At 37.8% G+C, this 13,612-nt stretch overlaps 1 protein-coding gene across 1 annotated transcript; it reads left to right on the forward strand.

The window, feature by feature from the left end:
- The first annotated feature begins 130 nt into the window (after positions 1-130).
- On the forward strand, positions 131-11,824 carry LOC132110609 (RRP12-like protein). The gene is made up of 34 exons (XM_059517338.1): positions 131-358; positions 612-817; positions 1,668-1,751; positions 1,871-1,947; positions 2,049-2,154; positions 2,633-2,749; positions 2,962-3,100; positions 3,512-3,639; positions 3,738-3,836; positions 3,947-4,038; positions 4,128-4,239; positions 4,327-4,427; positions 4,516-4,630; positions 4,715-4,857; positions 4,944-5,065; positions 5,205-5,269; positions 5,554-5,716; positions 5,859-6,013; positions 6,142-6,209; positions 6,445-6,538; positions 6,614-6,772; positions 6,864-6,944; positions 7,024-7,129; positions 7,232-7,339; positions 7,784-7,941; positions 8,047-8,135; positions 8,243-8,401; positions 10,089-10,252; positions 10,354-10,464; positions 10,540-10,583; positions 10,684-10,759; positions 11,137-11,204; positions 11,293-11,375; positions 11,455-11,824. The coding sequence occupies exons 1-34, from the start codon at positions 220-222 to the stop codon at positions 11,552-11,554; spliced, it is 3,831 nt and encodes a 1,276-aa protein (XP_059373321.1). The 5' UTR covers positions 131-219; the 3' UTR covers positions 11,555-11,824.
- The last annotated feature ends 1,788 nt before the right edge of the window (positions 11,825-13,612 follow it).

A 13,612-nucleotide genomic window follows, 5' to 3' on the forward strand; every position in this document is an offset into this window, starting at 1 on the left:
ACGTAGGATCTAAGGATAGAAAATCAGCTCATGGGTTTATTTTTATACAATTTATTTCCATACTCACGCACAGTAGATGGTGCTAGGCACATATTATGTTCAGTCTAATAAACCCACCGAAGAAAACGATGAAGACGCCCGCTGATGACGCAAGGCCAAGCGCGACACACTGGAGAGACCAACGTGACTGCAGCGCTGTAAGGATTTCCAGCTGCTAAAATGGTGAAGTCCGGAAAACTTCGATCCGGAACAGCCCAGAAAATCAAGCGATGGAAGAAAGGTCACAGTAGTGACAGCAATCCGGAGACAAGTCGCTATCGAAAGGCCGCGAGAAGCCGAAATTTCAGCCGTCCCTCGAGTAAGAATCTGGCCTGTCTGACAACACATGGGTAGCTGGTCGAACTTCGTAAACAAGTTAAAAAGTTATTCTTGGTTACTTTGGTGGGCGATGGCTTTTTTAATTTCGGGTTTCTTGTAAAGTACTTTAAATCATAGGTCGTTTTTTTATTTCTGACAGCAGGAATGCCCTTGTTTTGACTGTATTCGTGACATAACATTGTGTTGTGATGATCTGAATGTGAGATTCATCAAACATCTGTCTGTTTAAACAGAAAAAAGAGATCTGACAGTAGATGCTTTGAAACTCCACAATGAGCTTCAGGCAGGATCTCTGCAGAAAAGCAGTGATGCCATGGAGGATAAAGCCCTGACAGAGAAAACCTCTGGGACTTGTCTAAGTGGACTGTCGGACTGCTCCAACCTCACTTTTAGAAAAGTACAGCGCTACTGGGAGTCGAACTCGGCGTCACATAAAGAGGTTTGCATTCAGTTTTATGGTTAGAGAGTCATTAAGGAGAGGTAAACCAAAAATTTAATTTTACTGAATTTACTTTCCCTCAGGACATCTTAGATGTCGTTGAGTTTTTGTTCTTTGAAAAACCGAGAAATGTAGCTTTACATCACTTGCTCACAGTGGGTCCTCTGCAGTGAATGGGTGCCATAAGAATGAGAGTTCAAACAGCTGATAAAAAATCAACACAATAATCTACAAGTAATCCACACGACTCCAGTCCATCTAATAGAAAAAGTTAAAAACCATCACTTATGGCCCAAATACCAATCAATAATAATGCTTCCTCTAATGAAAAAGTTCATCTGTTGTTCTCTCACATCAAAATCCATTGATTTATTAGTTCTGAACAGTTTTGGACCGTTTTTGCTTGTAAACGGTGCTTAATCTGTGCATATTTCCCTCATGATACATACAAAACATCTTTTTCACTGGAGAAGCAATATTATGGTTAAAGTACTATTATTTTAGCCTGAAGCAACAATTTAAGTTAAAAACATCTTGATGCATTTGTTTATTGCAAACACAGTTTTTTATTTCACAAGATTTTAAATGATGAACTGGTCTTGTGTGGGTTACTAATAGATTATTGTGATGTTTTTTATAAGATTTTGAACTCATTATGACGGCACCCATTTACTGCAGAGGATACTTTGGTGAGCAAGTGATTCAATGCTAAAATTCTCCAAATCTGTTCAAATGAAGAAAAAATCTACATTTTGGATTGCCTGAGGGAGAGGCCTTTTTTTAAGCAAATTTAAATTTTTGGATGAGTTATTCCTTTAAGTTGAAACCAGATGTTCTTCTTTTTCTACAGATCTGTGCTGTATTGGCAGCTGTAACTGAAGTCATTCGCTCTCAGGGAGGAAAAGAGACAGAGACAGAGTACTTTGCAGCCTTGGTAAATTTAAAGGCACCATGAAATCAGTTTGTTTCATGACGACTTGCCTGTGTCGAAATGCTTAAAAGTCTATGCTTTTTGTGGATCAATGTTTCCGTTTTGCATTTTTCAATCGGAAGATGGCAACACTTGAAGCTGTAGATAGCAGCGAATCTCTGGCAGCTGTTGCCTACCTCCTAAACCTGGTCATGAAAAGGTGAGTGGTGTGTCACGAGACAAATCAACAGCAGCATAGGAAGATGTTAATTTCTGCTGGAGCTGTTGATCTGAATAAGTACATGTTCTTATCTTCTAAAGGGTGCCTGCTGCAGTGCTTAAGAAAAAGTTCTCAGACACGGCCAAGGCCTTCATGGATGTCATGACAAACCAAGCCAGTTCTGACTCTTTGTCCGGCCTGCGATGGGTTTGTACACTCTTAAATCATAAATCTAACACTTTGATCATCGGCAGAAGCTTTTTCTTTTCTTTTAATGAAATGAATGCACTATATTTTGTTATAATAATATAATGTTTCATTTTGAGAGGATTTCATGGTACTTTGAATGTATGCATATTTTAGGAAAGCATTTCATTTTTGATTTATACAGTATTCTAGTTAATAATAAGTCAAAGGTATTTAAAATCTAATGCATGGTAGGTAGATGATCAAAAAATACTTCATGGCTGATTTGTAAATTACACCAAAATACTGCTATATAGTAATACTGATGTTAATTCAAAGCTTAAAATAAGATAAAAATAAGTCTAAAATGACTGAAGATCTCCAGAGGGAAAATGTATGTAATGAGATTGTGATGTGAGGAGGATGTTTGTATTGTGTCTCTGCTTATTATTTTTACACATTTATACTCTAATTTGGTCACTTCTAAATTCTTTTGCAGATCATATCCTGTCTAGCGACTTTGCTGCGTAAACAGGATCTGTCAGTCTGGAGTTACCCTTCAACTCTGCAGATGTACCATGGCCTTTTGAGCTTTACAGTGCACTCCAAACCAAAGGTCTGTCTGTTTGATTCCCATTCAGTCAGAGTTGGAATGGTACTGTTTATAAAAAGATTAATTTTGGGCCATTTAAGATTTTAATCATACTATCCATCACTTATTGTTAAAGTAATACACAATGGTAACACTATTTTTGTACTCTCATTAGAGAGTGACTAATTATGATTTTTTTTTTATGTTTCCGAATGATGTTTGTCCATGTGCTGCAGGTGCGAAAAGCAGCACAGCAGGGTGTTTGCTCGGTCCTTGGCTACAGTGACTTTGTGTTCTCCGATAATGCCCCGGTCCATCACCCAGCAGCAGCCGCCACAGCCAAATTCTGCTGCAAAGAATTGGAGCAGTTAGGAGGTCAGTAAACTCATGCTCTTACTGTCGAGATGCTCAAAACGAACAATAACACCTGCTTGTGATAACAGGTGAAATTATCCAGCATCTGAGGCTTCTATGAAGTAATTTCAATGTAAAATTAGGAAAAACAGGAACAGTGCGTTTCTGTGAAGAAAGTAAAGGACAGATGCATAATTCCTTGATCTTTTTTTAAGTGTGTAAACTAATAATTGTATTTTTCAAAGGCATTTCGTTTTAGATAAAATATACAATTCAAATTTTAAAATCAAACTGCATGAAGTTATTTTCTTGACCGTTTTGTAGCAAAAACGGTCCCCTAGCAACTTACTCACTTTTTTTTCTCTTTAATTTTATAGAATGAAATAATTTTCTACTTATTGATTGAGTGACTGTCTTTCTATCCAACTCAAGGCAGCAAAGAAGACACTACCACTCTCCATGTGCTTGGTCTTCTAAAAGACGTGCTGTCTGCTTTTCCTCTGAGTTCTGTAAAATCTTGCTGTGAGACCCTTCTTCGTGTGATGACCCTGAGCCATGTGGTGAGAGACCAGTTTAACAGATACATTTTCATTTCAAATTGATAAATCAGTTTTTGTTGCCTTATCAGCTCATAACACCTGCCTCTGTTTCTCTGAAGCTGGTAACGGCAAATGCAATGCAGGCTTTCCACAAGCTCTTCAGTAGCAAGCCTAGTCCTGCCAGTATGTCTGCAGAACTGATTGCACAGATCATCACCGTGAGTAATATAATCGATAAACACATGCACATGATCTCAGAATTATGCGATTCTGCATTTTAATTTCCTAATGTGTGGAATTGATACATGTTTCAACCCCTTACTTCCAGGCTTTATATGACTATGTTCCAAGTGAGAACGATCTGCAACCTTTACTAGCATGGCTTGCTGTAATGGAAAAAGCCCATGTTCATCTTTCCAGGTAGGCCTTTTTCACTACTTAGTCTATTGTTTGCTGCCTTTTGATGAATCTTGGGCATTATATATATGATATAAATTTTTGGCCTCTAGTTTACAGAGCTCTCTGAGTATTGGTCATCTTCCTCGCCTCTTCTCTGTCACCATGTCATGTCTTCTGTCCCCACACACACAAGTAGTTTCTGCTGCGACTCAGACTCTGAAGGTATCAGCAGTGTATTGTTATTTGTTAGAAATTAATTTATTACTGTTATGTGTGTTTTAAAGAGTTATTTTCCGCTTTTCCATCCAGATTTTGTTAAATGAGTGTGTGGCTCCACATATAGCTGAGATCGGTCCCGTTTTACCAGGCACATCAGCTGGAAATGGGGCTTGCATCCTAAAGATGTTTCGGTGAGCTGCCTGTGACTTTCATATTTTATAATGTCATCTCTTTCTAGAAGCACGGTTTTTCTAAAGTCTGACCTTTTGTGTCTTTCAGTGTTGTGGAGGAGGGGATGTCCTATCGTTTTCATGCCTCTTGGCCATTTGTGCTGCAGATCCTAGGCTGTTTCTACAGAGCTGCAGGAAGACAGGCTCATCCTATTATGATAAAGGTTGATTGAAATACAGTATTTTCTGTAGTTTGTGTGTTTCTATGTTATTGATAGTATACTCAGATGTGTGTATGTGTTCCTCAGAGTCTGCAGTCTCTCGGTGACCTGCGGGCCACCCCTCAGTTCCCCTTCCCAGGGGAGCTGGATCTGGCTGTGGGCAGTGCGGTGGAAGGCATGGGTCCAGAGGTGGTCCTGAAAGCTGTGCCCCTCCTTATCACTGGAAGAGAGTGAGTTACTTTGCTTGCATATCTCACTGTAGAGACTAATCTTTTGAATTAAAAATTAATTTATTAATGCTGTGAACTGTTTGCAGCGATGACCTGGAGTTCCCACGTAGCTGGCTGATCCCGGTCATAAGAGATCATGTGAAAAATGCTCAGCTGGCTTACTTCACCTCATACTTTTTCCCTTTGGCAAACAGACTTAAACAGACAGGTTTTTATCAGTCACAGATACACACACAGTGGTTTACGTTGCAGTTTATTTGAAATGTCGCTTGTTGTCAGTATTACTGTATTAAATTACGGTACATGTTTGTATATCCATGTGCATATGTCGATCTCTGATGTTTCAGGTGATGAACTGGAGCAGTCAGGACAGAAACTAATGGCAAAAGTCTATCAGACTCTACAGATGCAGGCACGCTAAGTATTTTGACACATTGGTAGATCATTTTGACTTACTATCTATGCAGTGACTGCAGTTTCTCACAGAAATGAAAATGATAATTTTCCCACCCTAATGCTGTTCCAAACCTGTATGATTTTTTTTTTTTTTTTTATTGCTCTTGAATACTGTATATACTATTTTCTCACACTGAACCTTGCTACGTACATACAAACATTTGGATTGTTATTGTGTGGAATGAATCATCCATTTGACTTATTTTTTCAGTGTTCTAAATATATAATTTGTTTTTCCAGATTTGGACAATGCTACCTGGATTCTGTACTAAACCCACTGACCTGTTGGCCTCGTTTAAGGGCATTGCTCGGTCTCTGGGTATGGCCCTGAATGATCGGCCTGACCTCCGTCTGTGCATCTGCCAGGCTTTACGGACTCTTATCAACAAGAGCTGTGAAACAGGTCCGCTGGGTTGTTAAATCCATAACTCAAAAACTGAATAGCATTGTTTTTTTTTTTCCATTGCTGTGGCACTGAAGACTACTGATTGAGAGTTATGATTGTATATTGAATGCATTTTTTTTTTCTTCTGGGTCATCTGCAGAGGAGGAAAAGGCAGAATTAAAACGATTTTCCAAGAACTTCCTTCCCATCCTATTTAATGTCTACAGTCAGCAGCCAGATCCTGGAGAGATGGTGTCTGCTAGAATGGCTGTCCTAGACACAATCAGAGTTTACCTGAGCATTACAGAACAGGAGGTAATTAACTGACCATATTAACAAATTAATTACATCATAGCAAGGATGACATCATTGCAATCACTCCAAGATGTCTTGCAGTTTGCATATGTTTGTGTCGGTTCTAAACATTTGTTCCATTGTTTCAGATGGTGTGCACGTTTCTGCAGAAAGCATCAGAGAGACTCAACAGTGCAGACAACTCTGAGTTCACACGGTAATACAGCACCACACCTGTATTGTCTTATTTACAAGGCATGTTCAACAGGTATGTTCAACAGATCTTTGAGACACTTAGAAAAGGATAGAGACCTACATAGAGCCCTGAAAAATACATAATTTGAGAACATATTTTTGTGGCTGGACTACAAGCTTTTTTTTTTATGAGTGGAATGACGCCTTAACTGAGGTTCAAATCATGTTTTGGATAATAATTGGCTCTTATTTTGTAGGCTTGCAGTTATCGACTTGATTGTTGCAATGGCTCCGTTTGTAGATGAAGCATCCATGACCCAGACATTCAGTTTGATTAAACCTTTTGTTGAGGTGAGAATCTTCCTGTTACTATTTTTAAACATGTGTGATGAGTGTACTTCATGTGATGTTTGTCTGTCTAAATAGAGCAAGGATGTTAGCATCCAGAAGAAAGCTTACCGTGTGCTTGAGGAAATTTGTGGAGGAGAGAGTGCGTCTTGTAAGGCTTTTGTTCTGCAGAACCTTGAGCAGCTGAAAGCAATGTTAATGGACAGCCTGACAACAGCTGCCTCATCTTCCAAACGGGTGAGAGCTGTGAAAAACAGCACACAGTAATCCTGTTTACACAGAGGATGTATATTGGAATAACATGAGGTGCTCTTTTGACACTTTTCAGCCTAGACTCAAGTGTCTAATTCACATAGTGAAGCAGCTGAATGAAGAACACCGTGGTTTTATTACAGCTCTGCTTCCTGAGGTTTGTTTGGCATAAAGCACAATCTTAAATTAGAGTTTAAGATTCTTTATTTAATATTAGGTGATTTTACTGTGTTTAGGTCATTCTTTGCACTAAGGAAATGTCTATTGGTGCCCGCAAAAATGCCTACTCTCTTCTAGTTGAGATCGGAAATGCATTTGTAAGGTTTTGTGGGAACACAAAAGGTGAGAAGAAAATTTTCATTTTTTTTAATTCATTTATTTGTATTAAGATGTATCTTGCCGAGTAATGAGCTGAAATAATTTCTTTTAATCATGTGTTTTCAGATGCCATAAATGAGTATTTAGGCCATGTGTACATTGGAATAACTGGCTCTGTAACGATGGTCATCTGTACAGTTCTGGCTTTAACAAGACTAGTGTTCAATTACAAAGGTAAGAGTGACTTCTGCTGCCCACTTTATTTTGCAAGATAGAATTAAGCGATTTTCTTTGAATGTGCAATACTTCCAACTCATTTGCTGCTATAGGTAAATAACGAAGAATAACTGTTCGCATACAAACCAATGTGTTTATGATTGATTTTTTAAAGTAGAATGGCAAGAAATGTCAGTTTTTAATATAAAGCAGTGTAGCATGCATGTCACAGGAAGCCTTGCACATTTAAGTTATAAATATCCATTCTTGCATGAAAAATAGTGTGGGAAAAACACTACTTTTTTAGCTATTTTTGCGGATTTGTTCTTCTGGTGAACAAACAACTAGCCTTGGTTTATTTTTTATTTTTTTTATAATTGTTATCATTATTTTGTGGGCAAGCATTAAATGTTCATCATTTTTGATTGTAAAGCAAAAATATTGTCTTGTTTTTATGGACAGATACCATAGACGTGTCATCACTGGAGCTGCTGCTGCAAAATGTGTGTCGTCTGCTTTCGAGCAGGACACGAGACGTCCTCAAAGCCTCTCTGGGATTCCTAAAAGTCTTGCTCTTTTGTCTTGATGTCAAGGTTTTAGCCAGCCATATTACTGTTATTGTAAGTGAAGAAGAATGTTTTCAAGTTCATATTTGAACATTTAAAACCGTCTGAGAGGTGTACATTAAAATGACCATGTTCTGTTTTTACCCTATCATCTTACAGATGAAGGGCATCAGCAATATGAATGATATGCGAAGACATTTTAGAGGGAAACTTAAGAGCATTTACACCAAGTTGATTAAGAAATTTGGGTAAGCCTAAGAGCTAAAAGGCAAACATGACCACACAGTCCTTTTGTCTCTTAATGCATATTTTCCTTTCCATATCTTTGTATGGTTGTAATGTAAAATTTATTCAGGTTGGAGCTGGTCAAAAGCATGTTGCCGGCTGATCAACACAAGGTCATAGTGAACATCCGTAAAACAGAGGCCAGAAATAAGAGACGCAAACTCGTGAGCAAGACAGAAGAGGATGGCTCAGACACTGAGGATGAGACCCCTAAAGTGAAAGGAGAGAGGTACAGCACTTTCAAAGCAAGTTTTATGACTGATGTGGTGTACAGTCCCTGACAAAAGTCTTGTCGCTTATCTATTTTGTAGAAACACCTGCTATTAACCTGACTTTAAATTAATCAATTGGTGTTAGAAATAGCTTATATGAAAAGCTAAAACCCTCCCAAATTATGTTTAATGCACTGAAATAAATTAGTTTCACTGAAAAAAGATTGATCATTTAATCAAGACAGAAAGGTCAAATTTTGGCCTTTACAGAAATTAAACAAATTTACTTTAAATACAAAAATATGTCAGCAAATTAAGTAGTGGTGCTGTGAGATCTAAATGTAATATTTTGTATGACTTCCATGAGCTTGAAGGACTGCATCCATGCGGTTTGGCAAGGATTCATACAATTTATTGATGAAGTCATCAGGAATAACAAAGAAAGCAGTCTTGCATGCCTCCCAGAGTTCATCAATATTCTTTGGTTTCGTCTTCCATGCTTACTCTTTCATCCTACCCCACATATGCTCAATGATGTTCATGTCTGGTGACTGGGCTGGCCAATCCTGGAGCATCTTGATATTCTTCGCCTTGAGGAACTTTGATGTGGAGATGGAAGTATGCGATGGATCACCATCCTGCTGCAGAATTTGGCCTCTTTTATGGTTGGAAATATAAGAGGTAGCTAAGATTTCTTGGTATTTTAGACTATTGATGTTGCCTTCCACCCTGCAGATCTCTCGCACACCCCCATACTGGACATAACCCCAGACCATGATTTTGCCGCCACCAAACTTCACTTTTTTCTTGGTGAATCTCGGATCCATGCGGTCTCCAGTAGATTTCCTGCAATATTTGCGGCAACTGTGGTGTAATTCAACAGAAGATTCATCTGAAAAATCCACCTTCTGCTACTTTTCCAGCTTCCATCATTTCTGATTCAACCATGGGGGCCATTTCGAGACAGAATCCGACAAACCGTTCTGGTTGACACAGGGACTTCAGGTGACCAGGTCTTGTGGAGCTCTGCTGCAGTGGAAAATGGGCTGGCCTTGGATTTTCAAGCCAACAAATGGTCCTCTCGAGCAGTTGTCTTGCGGGGTCTGCCTGACCTGAGCTTGTCAAAAATGTCTCCAGTGTCTTAAAATGTTTTTTTTTATCCTCTGTACTTGATGCTGAGACACATTGAAGGTGTCTGCCACATCAGCAGTGGATCTGGTCTTCAGCCTCTTGATAATCAAAACTTTAGTCTCAGGGTTAATCTTAGGCATGTTCGCAGAGGTCTAGTTGCAGTTGATGTGAAGGTCTAGTGTACTGGGGTTGTTTTTATACACACCTGAGACCTAATTGATCCACTATTAGTCAAAGGGGAAGCACATATGACAAGGCGACAACACTTATGTCTTTGCAACAATTGACTCAATGGGCTTTACCAAGCTGTGAATATTAGAATACTTTTTGACAGTTTCGTTTTGCACTGAAACATTATTACAAAAGCTGTTGGGATTAAAATGAGCCATTTCTTGTAAAAAAATCTTGATTAGAAATATATTTCAGTGGCACTTCAGGTCAATTTGTACACAAGCGACAAGACTTTTGTCAGGGACTGTACGTCAGAAATATTTTAAAAGCTTCGTTGACTGTGCTGAGCAGGAAGTACTTCAGAGATGAGTAGATGTTTTGCTTTTATTTGTCTCTCTGTAGTATTGAGGACATTCTGGCCGAGACGGACTCTGACTCCGATGAAGATGAGAAGCCTAAAAAGGGTCAGAAGAAGCCAGTGAGAAAGGGCCAGGCCTGGTTAAAGGAAGGCATATCTGATGAACCACTCAACTTCCTTGATTCAAAAGCAGCGCAGAGAGTTTTGGGTAAGAGCTCATTACATATGTCCAGTTAGATTCAGTCATGATCACCTTCAGTTGATCAAGTACATTAATATAACTGTGAATGCATTTCACAATGTATCCAGCCACCAACCCTAATCTAAAGAAGGCCTGGAAAGCAGAGCATGGATTCAAGAGGACATCCGATGGAAGACTGATCATCAGAGAGGAGGATGATCAGGAGGATAAAACAAAAGGTTGAACATAATCAGCTTTGTTTTTTATAATTGTAATAAACCACAGTATATAATCATATCTGTGTCTCTCTACAGATGCTGAAATGGATGATGTACTTGAAGAGGCTGGAGTCAAAACTGTAAGCGTTTATGTATTTCAGATTTGTCAGAGGAATTGAGAAGTATAATGAAAGGTTTTGCAGTGTGTAATATTAATTTCTCCTTTTCCCTGTTGAACAGAAGAAGAATCCAAAGAAGAAAATGCATGACGAGCTAGATGATGATATGGATGTGGAACCTACGATGGAATATAAAGGTAGGTTCAAAAGTTCAATTTCACCTTGTGCCATAATAACTTTCCTTTCCAATAAGTGGTATCATGTGTGGATGTGGAAAATCACATACATTGACTTTTCAGATTCACTGAACCCCTAATTAGACATGTTTCTTGCACTTGCTTGTATCATTATATAATGTTAACTATATTCATACACCATTGCATTTCTAGATACTTAAGAAATGTTGTGGAATTACCGTAGTACTTGTGTTAAAAAAAGAATAATAAAGCTATTACTGTTGTACCATGTCCAGGAATGGATGGTAGTACCAGGCACATTGTGATTCTTTTTATTAGTGTTAAAAGTAATGTTTTTCCGTCATTTTAACATTTGTATGTATTGTTGAACTCCTCAGATGGTGGGATTGGAATCCATAGGCCTCTGGATAGAAGACCGGAGTTTGGGACCAAGTATAAATCTAAGGTTAGAAGTGAAAAGTCGATTTCTTTTAAATAACTAACATATAAAATGAGCGTCTGAAGAACCTCTGCTAAACATCTGTTTGTTGCAGAAAGGAAAAGGTGATGTTAAGAAGGCAGGCAAGTGTGACCCGTATGCTTATATACCACTGAAGAAGGCCCAGCTCAACCACAGGTAAGGAACAAAGTGTCTTTACATGTGTCCTCAAATATGAGTGGTGAAGCTGATCAGTCGTTACTTTTAACTTTAACAGAAAAAAGGCCAAACTGCAAGACCAGTTCAAGGGCTTGGTTAGAGGGGCCAAGAAAGGAGTGCTTTCTGGATCAAGAATACTAAAGAAGAGGAAAGCCTAAAGTGTGTTACAAGAGTTATGGATCTGCCCCCGTTTCCCATAGCATGATCAAATTAAAGCTAGAGACTTCTTGTTTTCCTGTACAAATGCTTTGGGAACTTCCTGTTGAAGCATTTCTTCAGAAGATTAAGTCCTAGTTGGTTTTTGATGTGGTTGGATTTAAGAACATAATATGACGGTAGCTTTGTGCTAAATATATTTATGGACTTGCAATGTTGGACAGAGATGTACAGACTGTACAGAAATCCCAATAAAAACAACAAATCCCATATTCATGTATGCTTTTTGCTCTTCTGTTATTCATGTGCTGAACCCCAAAAACACTGATTTATATCATGTTTCTACAGTTAAATGGTATTGCTTTCTTAAAGCATACCTAGAATTATTTATAAGTTACTTTAATAAAGTAATAAAAACATAGTTCCCATGTGCCCATCAAAAGTCTTTTAAATCATAAATGGTACAGAGTGATATTGATATTGTGTGCTACAGTTTTTCAGCAGATGATTTTGGTGGTGTAAATGTAGATCCCAGGTGTGTGTGTGTGTGTGTGTGTGTGAATGAGGTCTGCTGGAGGTCAGACGTGTCCTCTTACTCTATAAACTCGGCTGGATTTTCCCTGATGGTCCCAGTGAGAATGCAGTGATACAGACTCAGTTTATGGTGGCGTCTACTGGCTTCAGCTGATTTTGAGAGCTATCTTTCATTAACAATACATGACAAAGGTTTATTATTAAAGGGACAGATCACCGCAAATGATTGTCATGATTTAGGTCCTCTTAAGATTCTGTATTCATTTTTGTTCTGTCATTGAGCTTTTGCAAAAAAAAAACAACAACAAAAAAAAACAACCTGGACTGAAAAATGAAAATTCTGCTTTCACTCACTTTTTAGCCATAAAAGGACTTCAGTCTGTTAAGTTTATATAGATAATAGAAATTAATTGTTTGGTGATTTGCATATGTTCGGCTAAATTCAATTTCTAAAGAAACTTTGACGTCTAATTTAAGGATGTTGTGGATGGATGTCGTATTTTCGTCACAATGGAAAAAAACCTGGTTGCATTTAATTGCTATTAAAATGTCAGAACCGTAATGAATTATTAAATCGAAGACTGAATCCTGTCTGATGTGCTGCAGTTATTTTGGCCAACAGAGGGCACTGTTTCACTTCACATCAAAGTGAGACGTGAATGAGGTGAAATTCACTCTGAATCTCCGTTATTTGCAAATTTCAACCATGTTTTTAATTTGTTTAATATTTAAATATATATCATAAATTACTCAAATTTACAATACAATTTGTTTTTATTTACTTACACTATCTAACCGATATTTAAAATAAATCTTTAGGACAAAATCTAACTTTTTATTTAACTTGTAAAAATGTGTGTAGAGTGTTTGTAAACACATTATTGTATGAAATAATAGATAAAGGTTTATGAAACTTTTAAAATGACAAAAAAATGACATAATCAGTATAGTAATTATAAAATGTAAAATAATGCCAAGGCATAAATCGTATTTACACATTAGATATTTAGTCATGAGAGGCAATAGAGCCTCTCACGAGAGATTCATCGAGAAAAGGTAAAGCAGCACAAAATAATTCTGCATATAATGTTTAAACTTTTTTCATCAAAAAAAAAACCAAAGTGATAGGGTCATATGACATCAATTGGGTCAAAATGTGCACATGCATTTTAAAAAAAATATATAATTATCATATTTTTTTTTTAGAGAAGTCAAAGTTGCTTTGGGGTCAATTTGACCTCAGACATCACAAAGGGTTAAGAGCGTTACTGAGTATGTTATTGCAACTGCATTCAGATGCATACTAAAATCGTAAATATTTGTAAATATTGACTCTATTTAACACATGCAGGTGTAAGTGTGGTCACCGAATGACTTTCCTTTGGTATAAAAGCAATCAAGCTGTCACAGCACAGCAGGCAGAGGGATATTAGTTATAATGTGTGGCTGTCAGAGCCTGTAATGGCAACATCTCCAGTGCTGCCACAGGGCTCTAGGTTTTGTAGCCAGTAAACACACTGATGTTT

Source organism: Carassius carassius, chromosome 30, assembly GCF_963082965.1.
Source record: "Carassius carassius chromosome 30, fCarCar2.1, whole genome shotgun sequence".
Taxonomy (NCBI): Eukaryota; Metazoa; Chordata; class Actinopteri; order Cypriniformes; family Cyprinidae; genus Carassius; species Carassius carassius.